Source organism: Liolophura sinensis, chromosome 6 (genome assembly GCF_032854445.1).
Source record: "Liolophura sinensis isolate JHLJ2023 chromosome 6, CUHK_Ljap_v2, whole genome shotgun sequence".
Taxonomy (NCBI): domain Eukaryota; kingdom Metazoa; phylum Mollusca; class Polyplacophora; order Chitonida; family Chitonidae; genus Liolophura; species Liolophura sinensis.
In genome coordinates this window covers 44845743-44873416 of record NC_088300.1, presented here as the reverse complement: position 1 = coordinate 44873416, position 27674 = coordinate 44845743, and the positions used below count along the sequence as shown (strand labels likewise).

At 39.6% G+C, this 27674-nt stretch overlaps 3 protein-coding genes across 6 annotated transcripts; 1 reads left to right on the top strand and 2 right to left on the bottom strand.

Moving 5' to 3' along the window:
* Window positions 1–238: 238 nt before the first annotated feature.
* Window positions 239–8552, bottom strand: LOC135468690 (rac guanine nucleotide exchange factor B-like). Of its 3 annotated transcripts, none has more exons than XM_064747076.1 (6): window positions 8434–8552; window positions 3920–4011; window positions 3425–3511; window positions 2748–2806; window positions 1814–2036; window positions 239–855 (listed from the first exon to the last, which is right to left on the bottom strand). In XM_064747076.1, the coding sequence occupies exons 2-6, from the start codon at window positions 3983–3985 to the stop codon at window positions 790–792; spliced, it is 501 nt and encodes a 166-aa protein (XP_064603146.1). In that variant the 5' UTR covers window positions 3986–4011; window positions 8434–8552; the 3' UTR covers window positions 239–789. The 3 variants fall into 3 exon arrangements, with proteins under 3 accessions (XP_064603146.1, XP_064603147.1, XP_064603148.1); XM_064747077.1 differs by lacking the exon at window positions 8434–8552 and adding an exon at window positions 7481–7537; XM_064747078.1 differs by lacking the exon at window positions 8434–8552 and adding an exon at window positions 5257–5283.
* A 261-nt stretch (window positions 8553–8813) lies between these two features.
* On the bottom strand, window positions 8814–17536 carry LOC135468998 (transgelin-2-like). The gene is made up of 6 exons (XM_064747511.1): window positions 17456–17536; window positions 13225–13316; window positions 11818–11904; window positions 11177–11235; window positions 9986–10208; window positions 8814–9203 (listed from the first exon to the last, which is right to left on the bottom strand). The coding sequence occupies exons 2-6, from the start codon at window positions 13282–13284 to the stop codon at window positions 9138–9140; spliced, it is 495 nt and encodes a 164-aa protein (XP_064603581.1). The 5' UTR covers window positions 13285–13316; window positions 17456–17536; the 3' UTR covers window positions 8814–9137.
* A 4069-nt stretch (window positions 17537–21605) lies between these two features.
* Window positions 21606–26455, top strand: LOC135469004 (ferredoxin-fold anticodon-binding domain-containing protein 1 homolog). 2 transcript variants are annotated; one of them, XM_064747519.1, is made up of 6 exons: window positions 21606–21647; window positions 22616–22810; window positions 23450–23606; window positions 23861–24064; window positions 24805–24939; window positions 25324–26455. In XM_064747519.1, exons 2-6 carry the CDS (start codon window positions 22633–22635, stop codon window positions 26303–26305), a joined length of 1656 nt encoding a protein of 551 aa, XP_064603589.1. In that variant the 5' UTR covers window positions 21606–21647; window positions 22616–22632; the 3' UTR covers window positions 26306–26455. The 2 variants fall into 2 exon arrangements, with proteins under 2 accessions (XP_064603589.1, XP_064603588.1); XM_064747518.1 differs by lacking the exon at window positions 21606–21647 and having other exon boundaries at window positions 22400–22810.
* Window positions 26456–27674: the final 1219 nt, after the last annotated feature.

The window sequence follows — 27674 nt, the reverse complement described above, 5'->3', positions numbered from 1 at the left end:
TGCCACGGCAACTGTATCAGGTTTTGATACACCCTGAAGGATGGAGTGCACCCTGACGTTAGTTTTTGAATTGTCTTTAAAAAAAAACAGGACTGACACAGGAACACAAATCTATGTGATAACATGCAAATCTCGCACTAACGCGTTATATTGCCTTACATGAATATAACACCATACAAACGTAGACTAAAATCGTAAAAGAAAAAAACTGAGATTGAGAAACCAAGAGAAAATGGACGAAGGCGAGATAAACAGTTTATTGTGATGATAGTTGCTTGTATATAAAGTTTACAGGAGATGTATGCTAACTAGAGCACATAGCGACACCTGTTCTGTGTTAATCTGCCATTTCTTATCAAACTTCATCTTTCTTTTACAGGCACTTTCTTACTTCTATGAAAAACACCACTGTCTAAGCTATATAAAACTTCACGTCACATTAGTGAGCGACCCCAACTTCCTTGTTCGGAAAAACAACAATGTCTGCAAAAGTAAATTATGAAGGTTTCAGTTCGAAGTTGACAGTTATTTCACATTTAAAGTACGATATGATATGACGACAACAGAGCAATCTAAATGATCCGAATTGTTAACTTTTTGATCCGTCACAGGCGTCCGTTGGTATCCTCTCCGCTGCGTGACGGTAAATATGAACATGAGCAAAACAGCGGCACTATTTGCGGCGCCAGGACCCCGTGCACATGAAGCAGGATGCCCCGTAGAGTCGTCTGTTTTGGATTCAGGACGCTAGTGTGCGGCCCATGACGCCGATTTACCACATCTGTGGAGTTACTCGTTGTCCAGGTACTTCACGATTTCGCCTGTGTAGGCTGGCATGTAGCCTTTCGAATTTGCCTGCAGAGTGAAAAAATATGGTACACTCAATAACATAATGATAAAGAAAATAGTAATAACATTCAATAAGTAATATTGAGAAAAAACGACAAGTTATCAGGAGGGAAATTCATAAACACTGATTTTGTACCATTGGCTCGTATAGTAACTTGTTTCACCCCTATTACGAACAGAAGGTTTAAAACGGTTTGTTACACAGCTGAGACTCTAATTTGGCTTAAAGATAAAAGCAACAAATGAAGAATTGATAAAGCTATTGTCAAACGATATACACCAATAAAAATTCAGATTGGCTGAATTCTTCCTCAGTCAATGAACAAGTTAACAATCAGTTATGATTGTTTTAGATTTCCATCAAAATGAAGTTGTTTTGACTGTTCACTGTGTAATTATTTGCTCTTTTGTGGAATTTTTACGCATAGTTTATTTAGGCTGTATTCTGAGGGCATAGTTCTGTAAAGTTTATCACATCAGCGTTTATCTGACGCCCTGATCATAATTAGCTATTGTCATTCCACCAAAGGTCACTTTCATCTTAATAAAGAAAAGATAACCTCATACTGCATTCAGAAATGCTGGGGAATAAGAGCATTACTTGATTATGCTTGTGTTTGTAATGCACTGAATGTAAAAGACGAATAAAACAAAGCATACAGTAAAACAGCAGCAGCAACGATAGTGTGATGCATGTTGTTAACATATATGGTCAAAAGTAACCGATGAAATCTGGCTTCTTGTCGATTTACATCAGTTCGGGTTTTATTCTAAACCGTTCGTGTTTAAATAATAGCAACGTATACGCCCCCTATTGTCTCATGAGTTACGCGAAATTAGAGAAAAGACAGAAGATTCGGTGCACTTAATTGCAATTTATCAGACGTCACTTATCTAGCATAACTCTGAACGCTGTGCCCTCATCATATTTAATAAACAATCACATGGAATCATGAAATCCTACCAGGAATCCTAAACTGTGCATGGTGTTGATAAAGTTGTAGAGCCCGGCCTTCCTGCACTCGTGGACGTCTGTCGACTGGACTGTGCACTCCTTGCTGAGGCCGTAATTCTCACAACCCTTAGCGAAATTCTCCAGGTTTGTCAGTGCAACGAACGGGGACATGACCTTCTTCTGGTAAGGGATGGGTGGCTTACCTTCGGACGCCAACAGCTCGTTGATGAGTCTGGAAAGACAATTTAAAGGGCTTGTTATCAATTTTTCACTTGTATCACGCGGCAGCCAGGGCATGAGTGGAGGAAAACGGAGTGCCTGGACCAAAATCACCGCCCTTTGACTGGTACTTGGCAAACACCCTGACCTGAAGCTGCAGGCAAAGTAAGTAGAGTACTGTAGCTCTCGTGTTTATTTATGTTTATGGACGGAGAACTACTGAGTGAAAGCTAGAAAAATTGGGCGGGGAAGGACCTATCGTTCGATTAAAAGCGTCAAATTATAAATAAAACAGACTTCTTACCCTGACTTTCAGGGTTTATTATTCACCACAGTTCCCATATACTGCTAATATCTATGCTTCACGCGAGGTATTCTCTCTCCAACTGCATAGCCATAATGCCATATAGCCTCGTTTTGGTTTAGACTAGATCCGCCCAACGTCTGCAGCCTGAGCCTGCAGCTCTCCGTCCATCAGCACATATGCAGAAGCAGTCAAGAATTGATCCGAAAGCGCGACCTCCATCATTGGCTATGGCCTGACTGTTACAGTGAGCCAGCAACACCCGAAATGTAACTGAGAATCTCTTGTCATTTGCGATGAATAGCCGATGTTGAAATGCGCCATCAGTTTATTATTGCAAATCCACTGAACGCAGGTATGGATTGGAGTTACACCAGATATATGTAGATAAATGCACGTTTAATATGTATTATAACCTACTTGCACAGGGGTACGCCACTCTTGAAATATGCACCAATGTCTTTAATGCCCGAACCTGGCTGAAATAAAGCATAAAGGTTTGTATGGGGTTAGTCTGGGAGAACTCAAGATAGATTCTCATAGAATGACAGGTATTTCAGCAGTTTCCATTAAAGAAACCTTTAGATATAAGAATGCTCACCGAGGTTCGAAACCCAGAGCGGGTAATTTTAGGACTGGAATTTCTGCTATATCACCGTAGGCCTACCCCTCTTCAATAACGACAACGCTGTTACAATTAAATCTAACCCCAATATACATCTATGAACATCCTATATATGGATTTTGGCATTTATAACATTGGGTCGATAGACCTATTTATAAAAGTTCGAAACGGTCACTGAAAGTTTGAAGTTTGACAGGGCTGTCAACAATTGTGACACTGACACATGTCTCTAAGATATACAGGCACCGTCCCCTCCCGACCTACACCAGTTCATGCTACAGCCGTCACAGAGATTATTATTCACAAATATTTATGTTGACTTCATTAGAGCATGGTTTTTGTGCAGTTATTTTTTTAAGTATGAGTATATGTAGTACACACGCAACGGAAGAAACCTTTCCAGGCTCAGACCAAGAGCAGAGTGCAACACAATATCGCATTATTCATCATCAGTCAGACGTAAGTAACTTACACAAGGTTCGTGCTTGCCGTTAAGGATGGCGTTCGTCCAATTTACAATGGCTTGCGGGGTTCCAGCCTGCTCTTCTCTGTCGTAGTTCTGAAACATAGCAATTGTGTCATCCGATGATTATAGGGATAGCTGTTTATTCTTAATTCACTATATAATGAGCATGGGAACAATTAAAGGGAATCGTCAGTAAATCAAAATATGTATGGTTAGCTTTTCAGTTGAACTCAGGTACTGTATGGCGACACGCTGCATGTCTGCGATCATCGCTTGGTTGCTTGGTCGGTCCAATGACTTAACGAGTCTGTCCAGCAACTCAGTGCAAGACGACACGAAATGCGGTGGGCATTTTTGCAGGTATTGCGAATTAGTGCTCGTTACTAATAATCCGTTGACTTAAATGTGCAGGACAGCACACCATATATGAGTTGCCAGTCCATAATTGTCACCTATATGTACAATATGTACACAACTGGCCTAATATTAATGTGGACTTACAGCCTCCATCTTCTTCTCGACCTCATAGCCGAGGCCGGCTTTGCTTGCTCTCAGTGCGCTGGTCATCTTGTATAAGTGGTCTACAGATTAACCTTCAAGATGAAAAGACAATATATGTTACATGTATATAAGGGAAGACCTTCAGAACACATCACAACATGTATAATGTACTTTCTTACCCCCAATGAACTGTGTTTTACTTGATTGTTGTTTAACGAGAATTTTTCACTTATGATAGGCAATGGCAGTTGCTGGAAGAGTATGGGTGGTTGAAACCGGAGCCCCCAGGGTTATACACTGACGAACTTTCCTAGACAGCTTCGGTGTCCTATTGGTTACAGTCGGGAGACCCGTGATCAAACCCGGGTCGGGTCATTCCAAAGACTTCATAAATGGTACTTATTTCTGCCTCGCTTGGCGCTCAGCACTGAGGGGTTAAAGCAAAAAAAAAAATCCCTCTAAAAGGCAAGCACCTTATTTATTTAATAACTTTACGCTCCCACAATCATCTGTATATCGGTTAAGCTTTAGACTATATACTCTATATGATAACCTTCAAAATACATTATGTAGTGAACTATATAGTCTGCACCTACTGGCATGTAAGAAAAAGGAACTAACAACGAATAAGAGACTTAGAGAAAACATGTTCACTCAAAAATGTCTAACACTATACGTTATACATTAAGATTTTTTTTATCCTTTTATGAGCGTTATCTGAAAATGTGGGGAATAATTCCACAGTGCCATGCAGTTTTTCACTGAAGTAAAAAAAAAACTGAAATATCCTTTTTTACCTAATGAGTTAAAACTGTGAAATATTATATTTCATAGTGTCGAAATTTGTCTTGTTGGAAACAATGTATTCATTTATATAAATTTATTAATTTCTGTTTTTACGCCGTGCTAAAGACTTGTCACCTGTATATATGACAGCGGTCAGGTTTACCAGTGAGGGAAACCAAGTTGAACTAAGAGGAAACCAACACCTTGTGAACATGGGCTTATAAAGTCGCAGACATTCGAAGAGCAGGAAGACCTTGTTCTTGTCTTCCATCGGTGCGGTGTGCAAAGTCTAAGTCACATTAGGATAAGATCATCAGTAACTTGCCAATGGTTGGCTGGTTTACCCCGGGCACTCCAGTTTCCTCCACCATAGTGCGACCACCATCGCACAAGTGAAAAGTCCTTGAGTATGGCATTAAGGAACAGGTCATTCAGTAAGTTAAGACCTGGAGCCACTTTTATGAAGTGTAATTAGTGTTAAGTAGCCCTTACCTAAGTGTGCTTCATATCTATACAACACACGTTGTCAGGGTGGATAAGGGCTGACTTACCTATGTGCACTTCATGAAAACGGCCCATGTCTCGCTGTAGAGGACAGCGCAGTGACCAATGAAGTCACCTGTTAGAAATCAAACTTCAGTTTTCTACAGTGATAAAACGTAAACGTGGTCGTATGCTGTGCAATGTTCTGGAGGGTGACGTAAAATCCCATTCAAACAGATAATCCTAAATTAACCCCTCAATATAGCGAAATATTAAAACGTCCCGTAGTATATACCGTGTACACGATGCGTGAGCTGCAATTCATCTTTGGAAACCAAATGTCGCTGAATATCTGTCGAAATTATACTTAAAACCATAACACGGCAAAGCACCTGTATAAACGTCTGGAATCTACGTCCCTATCATCTTACTCACCGGTAAATAATTGTGCTTGTTTTACTGGTGGAGATACGGAAACCCACTAAAGATAGATTGAGTGTAAGAATTACTGCCAGAAAGTTCAGTACCAGAAATAGCATCCATAAAGACAGTTCTTATCACACCGATCGACCACTGACAGGAATGAACGACATTTTCTTGTCGGTGGTTATTTTGTTCAGTTTGTACCGACTTTTTGACCCAAATGTCCTCTATTTTTTTCTTGTCCACTTGTCTATAGGCTTAGAAGCATATATGTATATAAAGTTTGTAACTATTCAGCACACCATAACCCAGAGGAGATTAAAATACTCAACGTGAGAACGAAATTAATTTTATTGTGGCATTAAACAACCATGAAGTAAGTAAATACATTCACCACATACATGTACGTCTATTTTGAATTGCACCAGGTTTTACATGACATTTCAGGTATTGATATAGGTCTATCGATACGTCGTAGACACCCGAAAAGCTACAACATATAAGTCAGACAATAAATTTATGACATTTTATGAAATGAATATAAAGTATTCGACTTTAGAAGTTCGTGTTGAAAGTTGTTTTTGAAATGGGTCGCGCTTGTGGATGACAATTGATGTGACAAATTATGTTATGAAGCTTAGAATTATTTATACATTTCACTGGTGTTTTACGCCGTACTGACAAGAATATTTCAGTGGGAGGGGCAAAGCTCGGGGAAACCCACGACCATCCGCAGGATGCTGAGACCTTCCCACGTACGGCCGGAGAGGAAGCCAGATAGAGCTGGACTTGAACTCACAACGACCGCATATGTGAGAAGCTCATACGTTATTGATCCGCGCTGGCACACTAACTACCTCGGCCACGTAGTCCCAATGACGCTCAGAGTTTTTAAGGAACAGAACTTTAGCCTGTTTTTCCCCACATATATATCGATTTGTGAAATTCTGCTGATCGAGTATGCGCTACAAGTTTCACAGTGTGGATTGGACTTCAGGGAAGGTCATTCGGCCTGGGCAATACGAGTAATACGCCTACCGTGAACATGAATCATCTATCTATATGGGTGAGAATGTTCGAGACTATAAGTTTCGTCGTCTGATTGTCAAGACAATCAGACAATTTAAAAAAAAAAAGTCTTAAAAAAGAGAAGAGGTTAACATACCACACCAATGACCATTGTGAGGGGACAGGCCTGAGGTACTGTTTGTGGCTGGGAGGGAAGCTAATTACCTATAGTACTTGTTATTTAACGACGGCGTCTGTGTGGTAGATATATGATAGATGCTTCACATGTGCCATTAGTTATTTTCCGAGCATATCTTTAATCAGCTGTTCCCATGTGGTTCAGATTTGAGAGTTTACTAAGAGTGGGATGGTCGGTTATACGACTCGCGCTCGACGCATGCGGTACTTTTAGACAGTTCTGAAGCCTGTTGCCATGGTGATGGGTGCATGAGTGTTGAAGCACCAGTTATTAAACATCTTCCCCAGGTACTAGCACATGTGTGAGAGAGAACCTACACTGTGTTGCTTGTGTTCATCAAACTAAGGAGCATGAGGTGCTCTACATACACGGCTTATAAAATGCTGACATTGGAGCTGAATTATAAGCAGTGCCATCTCATTTTTTCCACATTTTGGCAAGACTCAATTTCAGATTTTAAAGTGATGTTTCAAACAACTTCCAAAGATACGCGACTGTGCACTATATATGTTGTTTTTAAGTCCGTAACAGATAAGATGTTGATGCTGCAAAAGCCATGATGGTATTTTCAGCACAGCTCGCGGCTACACAAGTCTTTGTGTTGTATTACACAGCATCTATCCTCAGTATACCGTTAACTCACAGATCAGTTTCTGGCTCACCTTTAGTACAGTCTGTTACATGATTCCAGGCTGCTTCTTATTTAGCCCCACCTGTGACAAACCTGCCAGATCAAAGTCATGTATTGTCGGTGAACCTATATAACCGATATGCATCGATACCCATATCATGAATACGTATCCTGTACTGAGTGTATGCGCCTATAGGTTATTTATTAATTTTGCTTTTTCATCTTAATATTCTGCTTCACTTTGACTGAATGACATGTGTTTAGTGCAGACAAATATATGATTATTAAAGACAATCAAGACGTACAGAATAGAGAGACAAAAAACACAGAGCAGCGACGACAGTGTGATAGTTGGCTAATGGTCACGCGTAACCGGTGAAATACGGCCCCTTATCAATTTACCTCAGCTAGGATTTCAATCTAACTGTTCATGGAAATGTCATTTTAGGTTAAAGTATACAGAAGAGTGTAAGATATAAGATATGGTTCTTATCCGATTATTGACCTGGGCGTCCATTTTGGTTGACGGCTGCTATACGAGTGTCTGTTTCAACACATTGATCGATCAGTATTAGATATGCTTAATTATAGGATATACTTCTGTTTGCAATGTTATATACGCTACCTTTAAGTCCCACCGGGCACACAAGCAGTAAAATCCTGTCATGGGTGTATTTTGAACAAACATTGAATCAGTCCAATCTACATAACGTAATATTATGATGGACACACAGCAGATTTGGGAAATTCCAATTCATTTTAAGCATATAGTGTTTAAAAATTCTATGTCTATGTGTTTAGGCCTACACACGACCGGTACATATCAGCCATCATGGACAAATCAATTTCTGCACTGTAGCGTGCACGAGACAACATAAATCCTCTGCTGTATCTCTTCGATACGAAGGAAAAACTAAAGTAACCTACTAGATTTGCTGATAATAGAAAAATCTTAATCGGTAAAACTAAGGCAATCGTACTTACTGATAAGGCTGTGTGTGTTTGTACTTGTTATATCCTCCCTCTGTAGTAATAACCAAGCCGCCCGGATCTCCTCTATACTCAACTTGCCGGGTTATTTTCGGCACACATTCAACCCACTGGTATCCTTTTATAGCCAATACGTTAAATACGCTCAGACTGGGAAATTTGAGACACTACCGGTACATGAGGCATCAGAGCCGAATCCTTTTCGGCCACAGGAAGGAACTTCTGGACATAGACTTTCCAGAACAGTCCACTGCCCACGATATTTTTTCAAAACAAAGTCTCTGTACTGTAGTTTCTTTATACTATAATACATATTTTCTACAGCGTGTATTTTAAGACCAGATCAAAGAATAAAAAATCCGGAGGGTTTAAAATAAAGTTTCAAAGATTTATTTCGTTATTGTGGTCAACACAATGTGTAAAAAATTTGTTTCCAATTTGAACGATTTGATGTAAACAAAAATTGATGTTTATTGCAAGAGACAAAAGATCATACAGTCTATGTAAAGGCACAAATACCTGCTCCCAGTTCCGTTGTAGTACAAAACACTGATATTTTCCACCAGAACTCTTCAAACCCAGTTACTATATGGCAACATCACCATGATTTCATCCAGATTCCCTTACTGTCCCTTATATAAACTGGATTTCAAATTTGTTCACATTTACGATACGAAAAGTTTTCACAGTCATTGAACTCATTCGTTGTCCATAAGCTTGACCATCTTGCCGGTGTACTGGGGCTGTATATTCTTAGAGTTGGCCTGTGGAAACAACACAAAGGCAAATTGTGTCAAAGCTGTTCGTTAGTGTATCTTAATTTTATCTGCGTATACTTCAAAGTCAACCGATTCTTCGTCTGTGCACAAAATTTTGTAAATCAAGCTTCCCAGCCGTCAACATTTTTATTGATGATGCTGCCCAACTTAAAAACCCCACTGGGTCACGCTATGTATGGTCTGGCGGTTACCACGCTGGCGCAACCAGATGGTCGTGGGTTTCCATCGGGTTTTGCCCGGTGTCCTCTGACCATATTGCTGGCCACCGTTGTGTGAGTGACATATTACTGAGTACGGCATAAAACTCCAAGCAAATAAACAAAGATAAATCAAACGAAGAAGCGGAATCTGAAGCTTTATTTCTTCGAGTTTTACGCTATTTTCTACTTTATTTTTGTCATATGGCGACGCTGTCTTTCTTGTTACCAGTATCGCTATGATTTGGCTGCAATATAATGCCGATGGTCCGTAATGACATGATCATCCATTCTTAATACCCTAAATGCTGAATACCACTACCGAGTAAATAAAGCGACAATCAATTCTTCGGTATAATTCGAAGCTAAAAAAAGAAGAAACGGATAGAGCTCAGAGAACAGCAGATTCGCCAATTAAAGGCACGAAAGTAGCCAGATTAGTACTGTATTTCAGATTGCGGGTGGCAAGATTGCCTGTTGCCTACACCTGCCTCTCGTTATTGTATTTGGGCCAATTAAGCTTTTTCTATATATAAACGAAGCGAACACTCGAAAAGGTTAAGAACTCACCAACATGCCCAAACTGTGCAAGGTGTTGAGGACGTTGTAGAATTTGGCCTTGCTGCCCTCGTATACGTCTCCACTCTGGATTATGCAGGTCTTGGGCAGGCCGAAGCTCTCACAGCCTTTTGAGAAATTCTCAAGGTTACCCATGGCCACGAAAGGAGAAGTAATTTTCTTGCTGAAGGAGACTGGTGATCCTCCTGTGTTTTTCAGCAGAGTGTTGATCAGCCTGTTGAAACGACAGGGCCACACAAAAGTTATACATCCACACTGAGAGCAAAAAAATGACCAACTCAGCTCATTCAACCAAGAAAATATGATTTAACCGGCCGAGTCCTGGAAGACTCACCTTGTCGTATTTCTGAATCGCAGGAGAAGTTAAAGGACTCATCCACCTTTTGTGAGTCACCAAAAGAATCAGAAGAGTCTAATGCCGATCTGACAAAGTATGACTTGCGGATTTCGGGAAATACCATTTTAGAGGCATAAAATATACATGGGATGCCAAATTACACATAAAACGCCCTGTTATTTCTGAGTTTTCGCCAAAATAATCGGCCATTTTCATTGTTTTTTACCACTTCTGGTAAAATGTTGAAACTTCCGGTAAGAAATATTGACATATTTGAAATTTGAAAAGATCAAATTTAACTCACTTTATGATGAAGTTACCGGGATCATGAAACATAAATGAAAAGTAGGTCACGTAGCCTATTGAACATAACCAGAGAAGACTAATTTGCATAAACACCGAAAAACCAAGAAAAGCAAGTTCCGGAGAAGAGTGTTATAAAAACTCAAAGTTATCACAAATTTGACCCGTCAGATAAGAAATTTATGTTTAACAAACTGTGATAACTGTATTCATGAAACATTTTATTCTCTTGTTTTTTCAGGTACATGTAGAGATGGATACAATCACTGACGAACTCTTCTATATTTATGCCTGTGCATGCATGTTTCAGACGTAATCGCATCGCATGGCGTGGTAATGTTTGTGATAAAAAGATTGTTGGGCTGTTTCTCATAAAAACCAATAATGCTCTCTTTGAAGTCGTTATTATGGGAGATTCAATTAAATGTTATACATTAACTGCAACTACAGATGGCATCACATGACGGCGCCTTTGTGACAGTTGCAAACTGTTCTAGAGACTATTTGATACTTTGATTCGCAAATTCATGAACGAAACTCACTTGCACAATGCGATCCCATCTTTGAAGTAAGCTGCGATGGATTCAAAAGACGCGTTGGGCTGAAAGACAAAAAAATCGATAAAGAGAGGAGAGATCCGTTATACATGAGTGCTGAGTGAAAATGGAGGTCAGGGAAGAGGCCAACAATTGCGGATAAGGAATACTCTCAAAGAAATGAAATGGGTGAAGCTGGTGAAACCAATTATACCGAACCAGATTGATTTCACCTAATGTGATTGATGCATGGGTGTTTAGCACCTTAATACAGAATTTTTTCACTACATCAGATATGATTTATTGCTCGAAGAAACTGGAGTGCCGGGAGTAAACCACCTACAGTCGCCTGATACCTGACGAATGTCCTGACTTAAAGTCGGAATTAAATCACCGTGAGCTGGAATTGAACACACGACCTTAATGGTCCAGGGCCAGAATTTGAGGAATTCAACAAATGGATTTAAATTCTTGGAACCAATTTATAACAGAACTGAGCAGTTGTGGTTTACGGCCAGCTTTCAACGCGATTGATTTTAATCAAGGTGTTTTTGTGCTTACACATGTGAAAAATTGCACATCGAAGTAAACGCTGTGAGAAAAAAATGCAGGCAGCATGTGTCTAACAGAATGATTGTGTAACTTACGCAAGGGTCGTGTTGACCTTGAATGACGCCATTCACCCAGGTGACGATGGCTTGAGGGGTACCTGCCGCCTCCTCGCGGTCATAGTTCTGTAAGACAAAAAGGTATGCAGGGCATAAATTACAAACATGACACTAACAATGACGACAGTGGGATCATTTTTTTTTTCAAAAATGCATTGATAGTAATAGCAATTTATTACAGGTCCCTGGCCTAGAATTACCCAAAATTCTGTGCTGTGGCCATATTTAAGAAACATTAACACAAAATAACACAAACATGGTGAAGGTTTCACAAAGCATCCCACTACAGTTACGCATAAGCGTATACGTGGCAAATGTTAGTATGTAATGCTGTGTGCACTTTGCGTGTTAAAGTGGACCTATTGATGAAGATTAAGCCCACATGAACTTGTAACTGCTTCGACTGCATTACCCTACCGATTACTCGGTAACTGTACTGGCAAGTAACTGTGCATAACCCCCGAATATTGATTGTGAAACTGAAAGTCGTTTTCTGAAAAAGATTTGAAAAGGTGCCTTAATGACCCATACTCAGGGAGTGCATAATCATAAAGAAAAAAGGACTTCAGTTTGGTGTTTTTGTCAGATTCATCCAGGTGTCAGGAGAGGATTATAAATTGCTACTATTTATACATTTACATGAACTGTAAATTGACAAGAGCCCGTATTTAACCGTTTACGTGTGACCATATGCCAACATATTCCAACTTATTACTCTCTATGCTGTACGTCTTTATTCATATTGTCAAGATCAATTCTATCAGTAGTAAGCTGGTAACAGGTTTTCATTTATATGTCGGCAGTCAAATTTATGGTGGAGGAAGCCAGAGGATCCGGAGTAGACCACCGTTCGTCGCTTGGTCGCTTTGTTTCATTAAAGCCACAGCAGAAGCAGCGAGAGTTCGATTCGCACTCGCAATCTCGTTGGCCACGGTCATGGTGGTCACAATTCAAAGTTGGGATGAGCTACATAAGAAAATCATGTTTTCACGAATGGGTTTCTGTGTGGCTTTTGCGACGGAATCCAGTGTACGTAAGTAGATCGAAGAGATTAGGGGATTAGGGGTTAAGGAGGGGCAACCACAGCCATGCATAGGCTTTCGCTGTTATGTTAATGAACGTTAAACGCTCTGACAACACAGCACTTTGAATCATTCTAGACATTTAATAAATTGCTATTAACATCACTGCATTTTTAAACCTAATTTTGACATGGTGCTAGGGGGCATGTAATTTGCTGCTATTTAAGCGTTTACAAGAACAGTTAGAATGAAACCCTAACTGGGGTAAATTGATTTGCGCCGTATTTCACTTTCTATGCTGTACGTCTTTTACTATATTTGTAACAGATCAGCGAATGTGAACGACCATATAGTCTATACTTACAGCCTCCATCTTCTTCTCCTGTTGGTATCCAATACCAGATTTACTCGCCCTGCCTGCCATCTTTCTTCAGGTGATCTTCCCTTCACAAACGTCTAAGAAATAGAATTACGTGTAAATCAGATTAATAATTTTGCTACATATGCATGTATATTGATTCACATTTGGTCAAATCTGTGTTGCGTTTAACCACTGACTCATATTACAAAAGCCATTTTCCCATGGACAGTCTTGCCAAAATGTTACATGTACATGCAAATGGCGTAATGTATAATCTTATGGCACTTTTTGCCCCATTTGAACATATAGGAGAGACATCAAGGTCTTGCTGCTAGAATCTGTTACCAACGCAAGTAACATCCAGCCTGACGCAAAACATCAATGTGTTGATTTGTCTCATTAACCCAATTTTCTAAGAATAAAGCCTTAGGGTGATGTTTTAGTCGGAAACTAAAACGGAATAGTTCATCTGTTACCCGTGATATGACATATAAACTCTCCTTGAAATGAAGCTAGTAGTTGGGCCAGTAGTTTTGACAGTAGTTGGAGAGTGAGAGGGGTTAAGGCAGTTGGAATGGATCGAAATTTGGGAACACAGAAAACAGCTATCCAGCCCTGATAACTTTCGGCCATTGATAACATAACATATAACTCGGTAAAGCATAGAACTGGTTGGACGTAATTATTGCGAGGTAAACTTATTTTTCGGCACTTGAGCTGATTTGTTGCGCTTGTTACTTCGTCCACGTAATTATTCTATAGAGCTGCCGTCTAGTCTAGTTTAGTCCACTGTTACATATACAGTGAGTATTGGTGAATGATGTGTCTATATGTGAAACAAACTAACGATGGAACAAACGAACATGCAAACATTCACATTTTAGTTCGACCTGAAGCAATGCTACGGCATAGTAGTGTTCATATACTATAGAATTTTCCTCTAAAACGATGGTAGTCAGTTTTGTGGGTGGAATAAACCGGAATACCGGGTTTAATCCCTCACATTCGGCAAGTTACTAACAAACTTTCCGACCTTCTACACTGGTCTTTGTTTTATTGTGATTGTTTACTACATCTGATGAAAACACAGCCTTCTGAATAATTCTAGACCAATAACATCAATATATAATATTTAATAATATATTGCAATTAACAACACTGAATATTTTTTCCCCACTTCTGCTTAGGTCATGGTGCATTGTACAGTTAAAATAAAATCCTAAACGGGGTAAATTGAAAAGAGACCGTATTCTACCGGTTACGTGAGACAATCTATCAGCTACCACACTGTCCTCACTCTCCTGGTTTTACTCTCTATGCTGTGCGTCTTTAAATATATTATATTTAATGGACGAGGAATACACAAATTCACTGAACAAGGGCACGGGATTAATTGCCGCATGTAATTTCCCATCATGCATCATTTATATGTACGGATATGCCTTGTAATAAAATCTGAGGCAATGCCGAACAAATGAATTAAGGATGTTGGGAATACAGGAAATCCATGGGCCAGTGCTACTCAGGCTGATGAATATAAAAACCCACGACCCAAGATTAGGGTGATTCTTTCAGATTGAGAGTCCAAACCATATATGCAACGCGGGGATTGGCATCCTTCCTAAGTTCCATTATGCAGACCTGTGTCCAGCTAAAGATCGAATAATCTGGGTAGCTGTTTCCAATGCGCATAATCGAGATTTCATTGATGCGGAACAAACAAATCCACGTGACCGTGTTAAAGGATTATGACCATCGGCAATTACACACAGCTCAGCAAAATCCGTGTATTGTATTGTACCCGCTGTGACATCTGAAACTTTACAAGGGTTCGAGGAGAGTCTCAAGTCGAAGATTTAGAAAAATATATTTTAAGAGGTTGAATTGGAGTTGACGTATTGGAGTCTACACCGGTGACGTATAATAACTTCACCGCATTATCCCTCTTAAGCCGTGGTTCTGATGGTGGGTGGTAGGGGCTATGTTATTATCATTTAATATCTTACATTAACAGTTTGAATAAAACCCCAGCTGAAGTAAATTGGGAGGCCGTATTTCACCAGCTATACGTGTGAGGAATTGCAAACAATCACAGTGTTGTCTTTTCTGCTGTACGCTTTGTGCCCAGCTTGTCTATACCGAATTTGTCATGGGTCGAAATGGATATGATCCATTTGGACCTGACAGATGTGATATCTGGTAATGAAACTCCAAATTACCCATGCATCATTTGTTGTGTTGAAATCATAAGAGCCACGTGTATACAACAGCCGGCTGTAAACACTAACCACGTGTGGTGGCCGTAAACCGTCTTGGGGGTGAGCTCTGGAATGCGCATGAGTAATGCGTACGTCGTAGATACATCCTGGCTGTGTAAGCATCCAAGCTGTCTTCACTGTAGGTATAAACAGTGGTTGACCCGATGGTCATTGGCCCTTGGGTCAGATCAAAATAACTTCCACCAGATTTAAACAGCCTTCACAGAAACCAACACAATTAAGTCACACATAACCCAAAGCCATATAGAAAGTTATTCCCAGGTTTGGAAAATTCCTAATGCAATCAAGACACAGGAACAGTCGAAATATTCCATACTAGCACCACTCTGGACCTATACCACAAAGAATTAAGGGTGTGCTTCAGAGCATGCGTGAAAAAATGAGGAATGCAAAAAATTTGGATATTCATTAAAATTTGAAAACGATGAGTAAGCTGTGCTGTTTACGCTGATGAAGCACATCTGAAGGAATGATGGATGACTGGCGTTCCCATGGCAACCTGCCAGGTATACAGACTTTCATTGTGAGCTGCGCACTCAGTGGAAAATTTCCACTTGCCTTACAGAACCTTCTTCCTTGGCAGTTAAATACTGTTTATGTTGATTTAAACTCGACAAGGGGTACATGCTATAGAAACAGGCAAAATCCGGAAACAAAAACTGTACTAAAACGCTTTTGAATGAATCGACCTGTTAAAAGATCTTAATTAGTTTGCAAATTTTTGTTTGTTAATTGCTGTGGGCAATGTAAATCTTCGTAAATTGTGTGCGTTCATGTAGCTTGGCTCTCAGACACAGGTCTTTCGCTAGGCCCCACCATATCTTTCATGAGAGATTTCCAGAGTGCTCTTAAGCGCATGGGCTTGTATCAGGTTACATGGATCAACTGGTGAACTTTACATAAATAAGCTTTTTGGACATATTCTTGACCACACTCGTGTATACACACAATACTATACAAACATACACTGGAGATGTTTTTAAATCATAGAGGATACTAGAGATAAAATTTGTTGATGTGATTGGGCCAAATGATGAAAAAAAAAATACATCAACGATTCTGACTCATGCAAGTGGTATATGAAACGTTATTCCGATATTCCAGTGAGTCTGAAGTTTTTGGCGTCTTGCATGCCGCTGGAGTCATATGAACCAGACCATACCTATTTTGAAACATTTCGTTCTGGAATAAATAAATAATCAAAACAAAAGTCCAATAATGGTTCGGGGCTGTATAAGCACCAGCTTAACCGCTTCCTTTGTCTTGATTTTGTTAAGGAGTTTCACCATTTCATGAACGAAATACAAAAAGGGTGTGGTCAACTGGATTTCCAAAATTTACGAATTATGCACACGTGTTTATACCTGTTAATCTACCAGATGGTAATCAACGCCGTATAGTTTCCTATCCTATATTCAGGTTACCATCTAACGCAGCAAATTAATACCTTAAAATACAAGAATCCATATTGACAAGAATAATATTTGATTTAACCACTTTTGTATGCTCTGACTCTCTATTTTGTCTTCTGATATTGTCAGATTTGTGTAAATTTGCTCAGCAACAACCGAGTGAGCCATGATAGATTTACAAATTGATAAAAGCTTTTGAAGATATAAACATCTATATACAGTGATTTTCTGAAATAAAAATCGCAATGAAGACCAGATAAATGCATGAATACGATAGTCGTACGTTTTAATTTTGCCAATTACCGTCCATATTTTAGTATATTAAGTATTGGTATTCATGATGATGGAGAAAAACTGGAATTGGAGAAATATATAACAAAATATGGAAATGCAAAAAATACACATTGTTTACAATTCTACTTGATACATAGGTAACCATCACAGAGAAATATGTCAAACTTGATGGATATCTATTGTTGGTAAACAGACTGAATAACGTTAACCACATAGTTACATGTATATAAATATACTATATATACTTACAGGTTTCAGCACACTCTGGCGGAGGCCTCTTTACTCAAGCCGAGAAAGACTGGGCTATAACCTCGAGATACACCATGACATACTTACTTTTCGGCATTCTCAGCTTATTTTTAGTCTCCAACTTTCTCCCTCCCTTTTATAGCCAAGTCGTTTAAAACCAGCCAATGTTGTGAAATAAGATACCATATGAAAGGGGACATCTCATGGGGAAGGTATCTTCTGCGGGGGAAACTTCTACTTTACTGCGATGTGAATGGATGTAGAAGGTTGTTATTTTCTGCAGTTGTCTTTCTTTTGTCTCACTGTAGACCATATCTCTAATACTCGCGAGTCTTTGGATGGAACGCAGTTTGAAAAAGGTACTTTCGTGAACGGCTCTTGGTTGAAATTCCTTTTCGCGTATACAACTATGGCAAATGCCGTTTAAAGTGTGCATGTACAGTCTACATAGCTTCTTGGATATAGCTATACAACTTTATCGAAGATACACGTGTCCTCAGTGTGTGTTGTTCAACGTGCTAGGGCATTAACCAATATGCTTACATACATGATCTGAAACGGTTCCCAGAACAACGACACCATTGATGGGAGACCTATACACAGCGGATATTTTTTGGACTGTTGATGAACACTATACGCAAGAACTAGGGCGGCTATGTAGTTTTTATCGGTGGAGAAAACCACCGACCCTTTACGAGCTACTCCCGAATTTCCTCATGTGACGTGTGTTAAGTTGTTGGAAGGCAAATGGGCTGCAGTGAACTTCGTGCAACACCACACAAGACAGCACCGTTTACCATACATTATATGTTGGCAGTGTAGGAATTTAGAACTTGTTTTTGCGCATATTGCACTAATATTTACAAGTTTTTAAGCGATGTGTCCGTAAATATTTCAACTCCTATACCATCAACTGAAAATAACTCCCCCCCATGTATATCACATTAATATGCACTTTCCATCGTGTGGAAGTCCTCTTTTTAATGTGGCGTCTGCAGTAAGAGTGTGGAAGCAAAGAAATTTGCACGGAGAAAGAACGGAGAAAGAAATTATTTTACTTTGGGAAGCTTTTAATCCTCGTGTTAGTTGTCTCTGAGAAATGAATGCAAGTATCTTGATCCAGCCGTGCAAGAACTGTAAGAATTAGAGTCAGAGCTATTATCTCAGACTTAACACCCGCAATTTCTAAGCGAATAAAGCACATATTTATGTGTAAATTTACCCTTTCTTTCATTAAGAAAAAGTAAATAGTTTCGCGAGACATTGAGATGAAAACGTCTCTTATTGCATTTTTGCCAACACCGAGTAGTGGAGTTGCTATTATATCGGCGACGTGTCTTTGACACATCTTCACAAAAGATCCAGACCCTACGGTGGCCCATATACGACATTTTCCATTTTTCTTAACTTCATAACTTTTTCTTAGGTTTCCACCTGGGTGCGAAGGTTTCCACCTGGTGGAATTTTCACCCAGGTGGAAAACCTTTTCACCCAGGGGGAAACTCACGTGATACCAAATGCCTTGTTCTGGTCCAAAAATTATGGTGGCCCATATACGACATTTTCCTTTTTTCTTAACTTTTGTAACTTTTCTTAGGTTTTCACCTGGGTGGAAACGGTTTTTTACCTCCCCGTGATGCAAGAAGCCTCGCTCTCGTTTCCGTGGGCAGAATGATGATGAACTACAACTTGTAAGAACTTCAGCATGACGTTGAAAGGCGTGGATGAGACAAGTCACATGGAATTCCACACGACCTCCCTAATGAGTGTCCCAAAATTTTATCTGTGGTCAAAATGATTTCACCTTCCATTAGTAACCCGTCCTTAAGTTCGGCTGCCCACGGAAATGAGAACGAGGCTTCTTGCATCACGTGAGTTTCCACCTGTGTAAATAACGTTTCCACCCAGGTGGAAACCTAAGAAAAAGTTACAAAAGTTAAGAAAAAAGGAAAATGTCGTATATGGGCCACCGTATCATCCACAAAATCAGGTAATACATGCTGTTTAGTGGATACAGTTAGTGCGAAACATACAGTATTACATGTACGGATCTTTTTCGAACAGAATTCATGTCCACATATAATGAGTTAAGGTAATATATTCCTATTTATGTAGGAAATATAGGATCCATGTTGGCAATCTTGTCACAGTGGTAACCACAGAAATAGAAAAATACAAGGTTCGACAGATTTTTATTTCTATATCTATATGCATCATCGAGAATATTAAAACTGAACAAGGTAAAGCTGAACATGCAAATCAATTAAGTTGTATTCCGAGTCAACAGTGGACATCTGGATACCTTGTTAAACGTGCGAAAATAGACATGTGGTTGCAGGGCACGAAAACGCAGTATGGGGCCTACATGTATATCTATATATCCACCAAAAATTAAACATGCCTCTGGCGGTTAAGCTTCCCCCTCCACACACATAATAATATTAAGGAAAATAAAATGAAATATACAATATGTTCTTCTATGGGACAATTTTCACTTGAAACTATCTTGAACTCTATAGCATGAAACTGTAGTTTACGTATATTTATCAGCAAGAAATCTCTACCGGCGTATGTCTGGAGCATAATGCAGATAAAATGATATCAAAATCCCCTTCCAGTGTAGAAAAAATGTTTTAGCTTTCGTTGCAAGAATATGAACTTTCAGCATATCCATATGGTGAGCTTGTGTTATTACGTGTCACTGACTACAGGGAATTTTGACAGCGAGGCTGATTTTACACACAGCTGAATGTAGGCGACTAGCTAAATGAAGCAGACTACCGAAATCAACGCATCTCCGGCCATCTGATTGTTAGCTTCCTGGATCTATGCAACCTTCGCCTGTTGTGCTGTGAAGATCCTCCCCTCCCCTCCTTCCGCAACCTCTTCCCCTCCACCTCCTCAAATCATCCTCCAGTCGGTCCGTATGCAACTACATGTATAACCTAGACACTCAGTGGGCCTAACACCTGCATGTATATGCATTGGACTTACATATATGCTGAAATATGAATCTGGTTAACATGACAAACGCGGACAGAAAGAGGGACAAAATGGCCACACCGTCATTAAAAGACCTGATCGTTGACGTGTCAGAAATGAAGCAAAATTTGAATAGTTGGGTTTTGGACAAAAGGAATTTTACATCTTTCCTCGGCCACTTTCGTGGGCTACACATGCCTGTCAAGAAAATCCCCTGTGTTCATGAAGTACTATTCAATTCTTCGTTGAATTCCAATTCCCATGAGACATGATTACATGTAAGATCTGTGATCCATGCAGGTCAGACCCATGCATTTTGTGCATGTGCTGTACTATTCTTACAAGAGTGGGTCAAATGGTTTTATATTTGGTGATAATGTATATGAGCCTGCCAAAGCATGCATAGGCCTACATGTAGGCATATATAGGCACAATTTACCGTATGCTTATCTTGCAGAGAACTTGCTTTTATCAATGCTTTGGTGATAGGCCTATATTAACGCAATCGAGCATACCGGGTTTGTATGACTGGAACCTCCATGCGGAAAAGTACCGATATAGCCTGCATAAAATATGCTAGCAATTTTTTTAAGAATTTTATGTTTTACTACGAAAAGTGCAGTTACCAGAAAAACCCGATTTGATACATTCTATCTCTTATGACACGGGTCTGCTATACGTCTTAATGTAGCTATCAACCAGGCATATGCAAAGAATGCGTGCATTCCAAGTATTGCGACATTTACATAAGATTGCAACATATATAATTGCGACATGCATGGATTTCACATAATCTCGGCCTTATTAACACAAGCAAGACAAGAACAATAGGCAAATGATAACAAAAGGTTGTAGCGTATTTCGTTAGCATTAAACATATAGGCTTATAAATGGAAAATACAACACAGATCAATACCCGATAGCTAGGCCTACCTGTATTTTTCGGTGTACATTAGTCATCTTCAACTATAAGCAGGAAAAGCTGTTGTAGTAAAAATGCACAACATCTTTAATTTGTTCTCCAAATCAGGTTTTTGGGAATATATATGCTTTTCAAACCCCTGATCTATGCCCCTGTCAGCGGCGGATCACCTTTTGGGCGCTCGATCATTGGGTGGTTATCCTTGTCAGGGGGGATAACCGCGAACACCCCCATAACGTCTCACATGGCGACCAGCTGGGGAATGTTGACGGCGAATGATATCTGCAGGTAAGCCAATCAAGACATATACAAGCTCACAAAGTCCAGAATACAAAGGAAAAAAAACCCATTCCTTATGTCTGCACTAAACCCTTCACTGTATTTTGTGTTTGCTGATAACATTGCCATATCAAATGTCAAGACTTAGTAAGCAGTAAGGAATGATAATTAACTGAATCCTGAGTCACAAAGTGCCCATTTTTCGATACCGGTACTGAGAAGAGATTTTCAAATGTGGCATGACTAACATAAAATACTAAGAGGAAAACTGCGATATTGTTAATAGCCACAGGTATTTTGACAAATTGTCAAACGTTTTTTTTAATTGTATTAATTCAGGCGTAGACATATACGATTATGTTCTCATTCAGTTTTGGCCGCCGTCGTATAAGTGAAATATTCTTGAGTACGGCGTAAAACACCAATCAAAAAAAAAAAAAAAAAAAAAAAAAAAATCATTCAGTTTTTGTCTATTCATTGACCTCATTCTTATGAACAAGGCGTAATTAACATATTTATTTGTGAATCAAGCGTTCAGAACATTTTTAGTGTGATTAAAAAAGTAAATCCAACCCATAGCATACAATCTGATGTCAAATGTAAAAACATAAAACGTAAAGGAAAAAAAAATTCCTCACGAAAATACTTAGGTCACTCCAACTCCATTTTTAGGATAAAAATAGATGGATCAGTTTTGCAGCCTACATAGACTCCAGGTCTCTGCCTTAATATGTGCCAGTAACTTTGACAACATAGACAGCGGTAGACCGGTGTTATTTTTAATGATTCTACTCATGTACCCAAAACATCTGTCAGAAGCAGTAGTCTGAGGGGTTTTTACACCCATGTCAAGTCAGACCTATAAACACATTCATATTGTGTTGGGCCGTGAGAAATAGCCAGTGATAGAGTTGTGGTCACCATTTTCCTCTGGTTGTTTATAATACTGGTTTTATATCTGTATAGTCTTGTTCTAGGTTCTCTATAAATTGACATGGATTCAGTGGTGGAGGGAAATATCCTGCTTGTGGGAGATGGGGACTTCTCCTTAACAACGTCGTTACTAAGATACCACTCTCCTCAACATATTACAACCACAAGCTTGGAGACTGAATCGTCAATCCTCAAACACAAGGATGCCTTACTGAACAGGGAGAGATTAGCCAAGCAAGGTATTTAAGTGAATAAAGGATTCGTTTCATTGCTTCTGGTTTAACATTGCTGTTATCATATCATTACACCACAGTAGGACCTGCTTGTTCTAATACTGACAAACTCTATTTATAGTGCTGCCTCACTAGAACACTATGTCAAAGACATTAGCTAAGAGTAGATACCAGACATGACATCATAGCCAGTCTTAGTATTGGGTCACTGGGTTGACATGGACTTATCAAGGGCCCTGTTTAGCAGGTAAGCCCAGTATTAGCTTTTAGGCAAAACTAAAATCCCATTAGTTCTGTATTTGGACAAGACTGGTGTTAAAAGTTAAGTCTTATTTAACTTTTAACACACTTTTGAACAACTGGCACCTGGCCACTTTATGTTAACATTAAAACCAGTCTGCAACAACAAGACATCGTCAAATGACTGAAATGGTGCTGAAAGTGACATGAAGACTGCAAACAAACAAGTCGTCTTTTCATATGTACACACATCGGTATGAGCTCAGTTGAATTGCTGAATGGAAGAAAATGATAAACTGATTTCGCAGCATAAACAACAATACATGATGTACTGTTAAGATGTTGTCTGGAAATTAAACTTCATCAGCAAGACAAATACTTTGATGCTTTTGTGTTTTGTTTCAGGAGTTCAAGTATTGTTAGATGTAGATGGGTGCCGCCTCAACTCTTACCCTGCAATCAGGAAACAAAGCTTTCAGAGGATCATCTTTAACTTCCCGCACGCAGGTGGCAAGTCCAACCACAAGAAAAACAGAAAACTGCTGGATGACTTCTTCCGCAGGTGAGGTACTGCGGTATTGGTAAACATTTGTCAAATATTGGATTAAATCTGGATAATATTGATGTAAAGTTGAAACTGTCATACAAGTAAAACTGAAATCGATCAAGTATGTTGTCAAGTACAAAATCAGCTGATAGGTCCGATGACATTAACAAATTTTTGCCAAATCACCTTAGTTAATGAATTCTTATTATTGTGAGTGAATTCATTCAAATACAATGTTAACCAAACTTTGTTTTGATTCTCTTTGACAGTGCAGTCAATATTCTCGCTCCTCAAGGTCATGTTATGGTGACCTTGTGCAAAGGTCAAGGTGGAACACCAGCAGACAGGCCTCAGCGTGCATGGCCGGACAGCTGGCAGGTGGTTTCAATGGCAGCCAATGCTGGCCTCATTCTCTCAGAGATCCATCCATTTCATCCAGGAGATTTCCCAGGCTACTTGTGCACAGGTTTCAGGTAGGGGCTGTACTTGATGCACTTGATGCAACATTAACATATGTATAATGTATCAGGGGGCTCTGTGGACAATTTTCTGGTGCAATTGTCTGGTGCAATGACCCAGGAGCCTCCCACCATTGTAATCGATGTGAGTTCATGTCTAACTCATGCTGGCTTCCTCTCCGGTCATATTCGGAGAGGTCTGCCAGCAACCTGCAGATATTCATGGGTTTTCTGCGGGCCCTGTTGCGTTCCTGCTGGCCACCTTGTATAGGTGAAATGTTCTTGAGGATGGCTTAAAAGATAAATAAATAACATACTTGCACTCTGCCATTGACATGTTGTATAAGTGTTCTCCATTCGTCCAACTACATATACTGCACTGTAGTGCAGTATCTGTGATGGCATCATTGCCTAATTTGCATATGCAGTACACAGTTTTTGGAATACTTTGTTTTTCCAGCAATACATCCAGCAAGTGTTGATCAGATATACAGTTGATCAGAAAATTGAAGGACATATATGTACATACATACATACATAGATTCCTCCAGTAGATACACTACTGCAGTGCCCGTTGATGATGTCATCTTGTTTAGTTTGTATAAGCAATTTTTGAATCCTCGGCACTGCCATACTCTAGAATAAGTAAGTGTTCGAAATTTCTTTTCAGAGGTTTATCCTAAGATAGCAGTTGTTTCATAAATTTATTACCATACCCTAGTCTTACAGATATGCTCTTCCTTTTTGTGTTGCAGGAGTCAAGACAAATGGTTTCACATAGACGGAGCTCTCACTCACATGTTCACTCGGGCTGCTCCTATATCTGTGCCAAAGATCTCGGATGTGCCTGCCATTTCTAGAGCACACGACTGTCAGGACAAGATAAACAGGTAGGTCGTATCATTCTTGCAGTTTACTGTGTGCAGTAAAACAAGATTGGAAAAGAGTTGGATCTCTACTAAGGTGAAAGTTGTGGAAGTTTATACTGTGTATATATATATATATATATTTCTTTATTGACTGTTATGGCAATATTTTTTTGACATCAAATAGGTATTTTTTCTCTAAACATAATGTTCACTTTTATTTACAGATCTGGAACATTTATTCAATAGTATGATTTCCTTTCTGATTTGTGCATAAATGATCACTGTACATGTGTAACTTAATCTGACATTGCCGAGAGATGATAACCCATTGTCATCCTGATTCTCCCATAAATCAGGAAATAACATCTTGTTCATTGTTGACATCTGTAAACTTGTCCGTTTCAGAAATCTACTGGCAGAACCTGACCATCCATTATATACACTTACAGAAGAGCTGACTGATAAGCTCACTAAATATTGGTCAACCAGAGTTATCGCCCATGGAGATACTGTCGGTGAAGTTACAACAGTAAACCATACTCTGGACGTTTTGAAGTTTATGCTGAGGGACAGTGTTAACTCTTCAGCAGAACTATTTGTAACTCGTGGGCCTGTGTGGAAAGATAGCCCAGGTGTGTTCCAAGCTGTGCCAGTTTATCTGGAGATGAGTGGTGTGTTTAGAGTGAGGAGGACACCGGTTGGTTGTAATCAGACTGAGGAATGGACAAGCAAGTTGCGGGCGGTGCTCCAAGAAATTTGCATCAACGGTCAGCCAGTTGACACCAATCAGACTGTTGTGCGGATTTGCGATGAAAAAGAGAAAAGCAATGCCAGTGTTTTGGGATTGACTTTGGCGCACAGGATATTTATCGAGAAGGGTAACTGCACTACAGAGTTCGGCAAAGTGTACTTCCCTTCTGCAGATGATAACGCTCAAGATGTTGACAGTGAATTAGGCATGGCATTTAGACTTTCTCTGGACAAACTTCTATGCTGTGTGTGTGGAATTGTGGATCGGAGGATGCTCTGGTCCTCCGATAGTCGCTTTTCGTCTCAGTTCCCCAAAACAGCAGTGTGCTCACACCCGTTCAAACCCTTCAGTCTGTACCCCATGACTTACAGTCATGACATGAGTTTCTGGGAATGTCCAGGAGTGGAGTTTGACGAGATGCTGTATTTCTGTGTGATCCGTGTTTTGTCAGGGGAGACAATCTGGGATGTCACTCTTATTGACAGGTACAAGGATGAAGATACTGGACGTGTCAGCCGATGTTACAGATTGACGTTCCAGTCATGTGATCGAGCATTGTCTTATTCAACTTCCTGGCAGATACAAAGTATAATACGTTTGGCTGTAGCAGAGCAGATGGCAGTGACGCTAAGGTGACAGTACACAGCTGGGCAAGTCTTGTGGAAGCTGCATTGATACAGTGCAATTTGTTGTATTAACTCATCAAATGAAAATTAGTAGAACAACTCTATTTCATAGCATGCATATATATATACATTTAGATCTGAATTAAATGATTTTCATATATCACACCATTTTAAAGAAATTATGACAAATTGCTCAATGTACGTATGTATGTACTGCTTGTATGCTTTGGGTTATGCATATTATATTTAACAATTTTTCAGTCATATGATGACATGGCTGTGTGTGTGTGTGTGTGTGTATATATATATATATATATATATGTACGTACTGTGTCTTCTTGTGGCAAGACTAGTTCAAGACTAGTCGCCAGTGAAGAATCAGGACGAAGACACCTAACCTGACATCTCATCCACATTACACTGACACCAGCCATCCAGTCCTATTTCCTTGCCGCCACAAGTACCATTTTCAAAGTCTTTGGTATGACCTGCCCCTGGTTTGATCCAAAGGCTCTTGAATTTGCTCATTGTGAATGGGACTGAAGGGGATACAGTTCATGTAATGTGGAAAAACGCTTTTCAGCATGAATTATTGTCAAAATGACACTACTAATACATGAAGGTAATATGCAAGTTTTGCTCCAAAGCTTGGTTTCGCCTTACATGAATTTCACACTGACATAAGATACATGTACAATGTACATCATGCAGTAGTTACAGTGGCCATGACCTGCTAGTTCCAGGCTGCTGAAAGTGACAATTGTTAAACTATCAATCACAGTGAAATGGCTTTAGAATGACAGTCATACGTCAACCATACACATGTACGTTTTATTGACATACTGTTTACATAATAATATATGTACAAATCTTACAATATTTGAGAAGATTTTAATAACTTAATATATATGTAATAAACAATGCTCTTCTACTTCATACATGTTGACTGCTTGACTTTAACTTACTTTAAATACGAGCGAGTTTGTATTAACTTTCATGTATTGATGAAAACAGCTAATACACAGCAGGTGAGCTCAAGACATCCTCAACATGCACTTTATATGGCGAATCACAAACTGTACAAAACCCTATGTGGAGATGAATTATTTTCCATTTATTTATTTGATTGGTGTTTTACACAGTACTCAAGAATATTTCACTTATACAACGGCGGCCAGCATTATGGTAGGAGGAAACCGAGCAGGGCCCACGGGAAACCCAGGACCATCTGCAGGTTGCCGGAGAGGAAGCCAGCATGAGCTTGAACTCACAGCAACCGCATTGGTGAAAGGCTCCTGAGTCATTACGCTGTGCTAGCGCGCTAACCAACTGAGCCAGGGAAACCCCCATAATACATTTGAGCCCATACACTACATGAC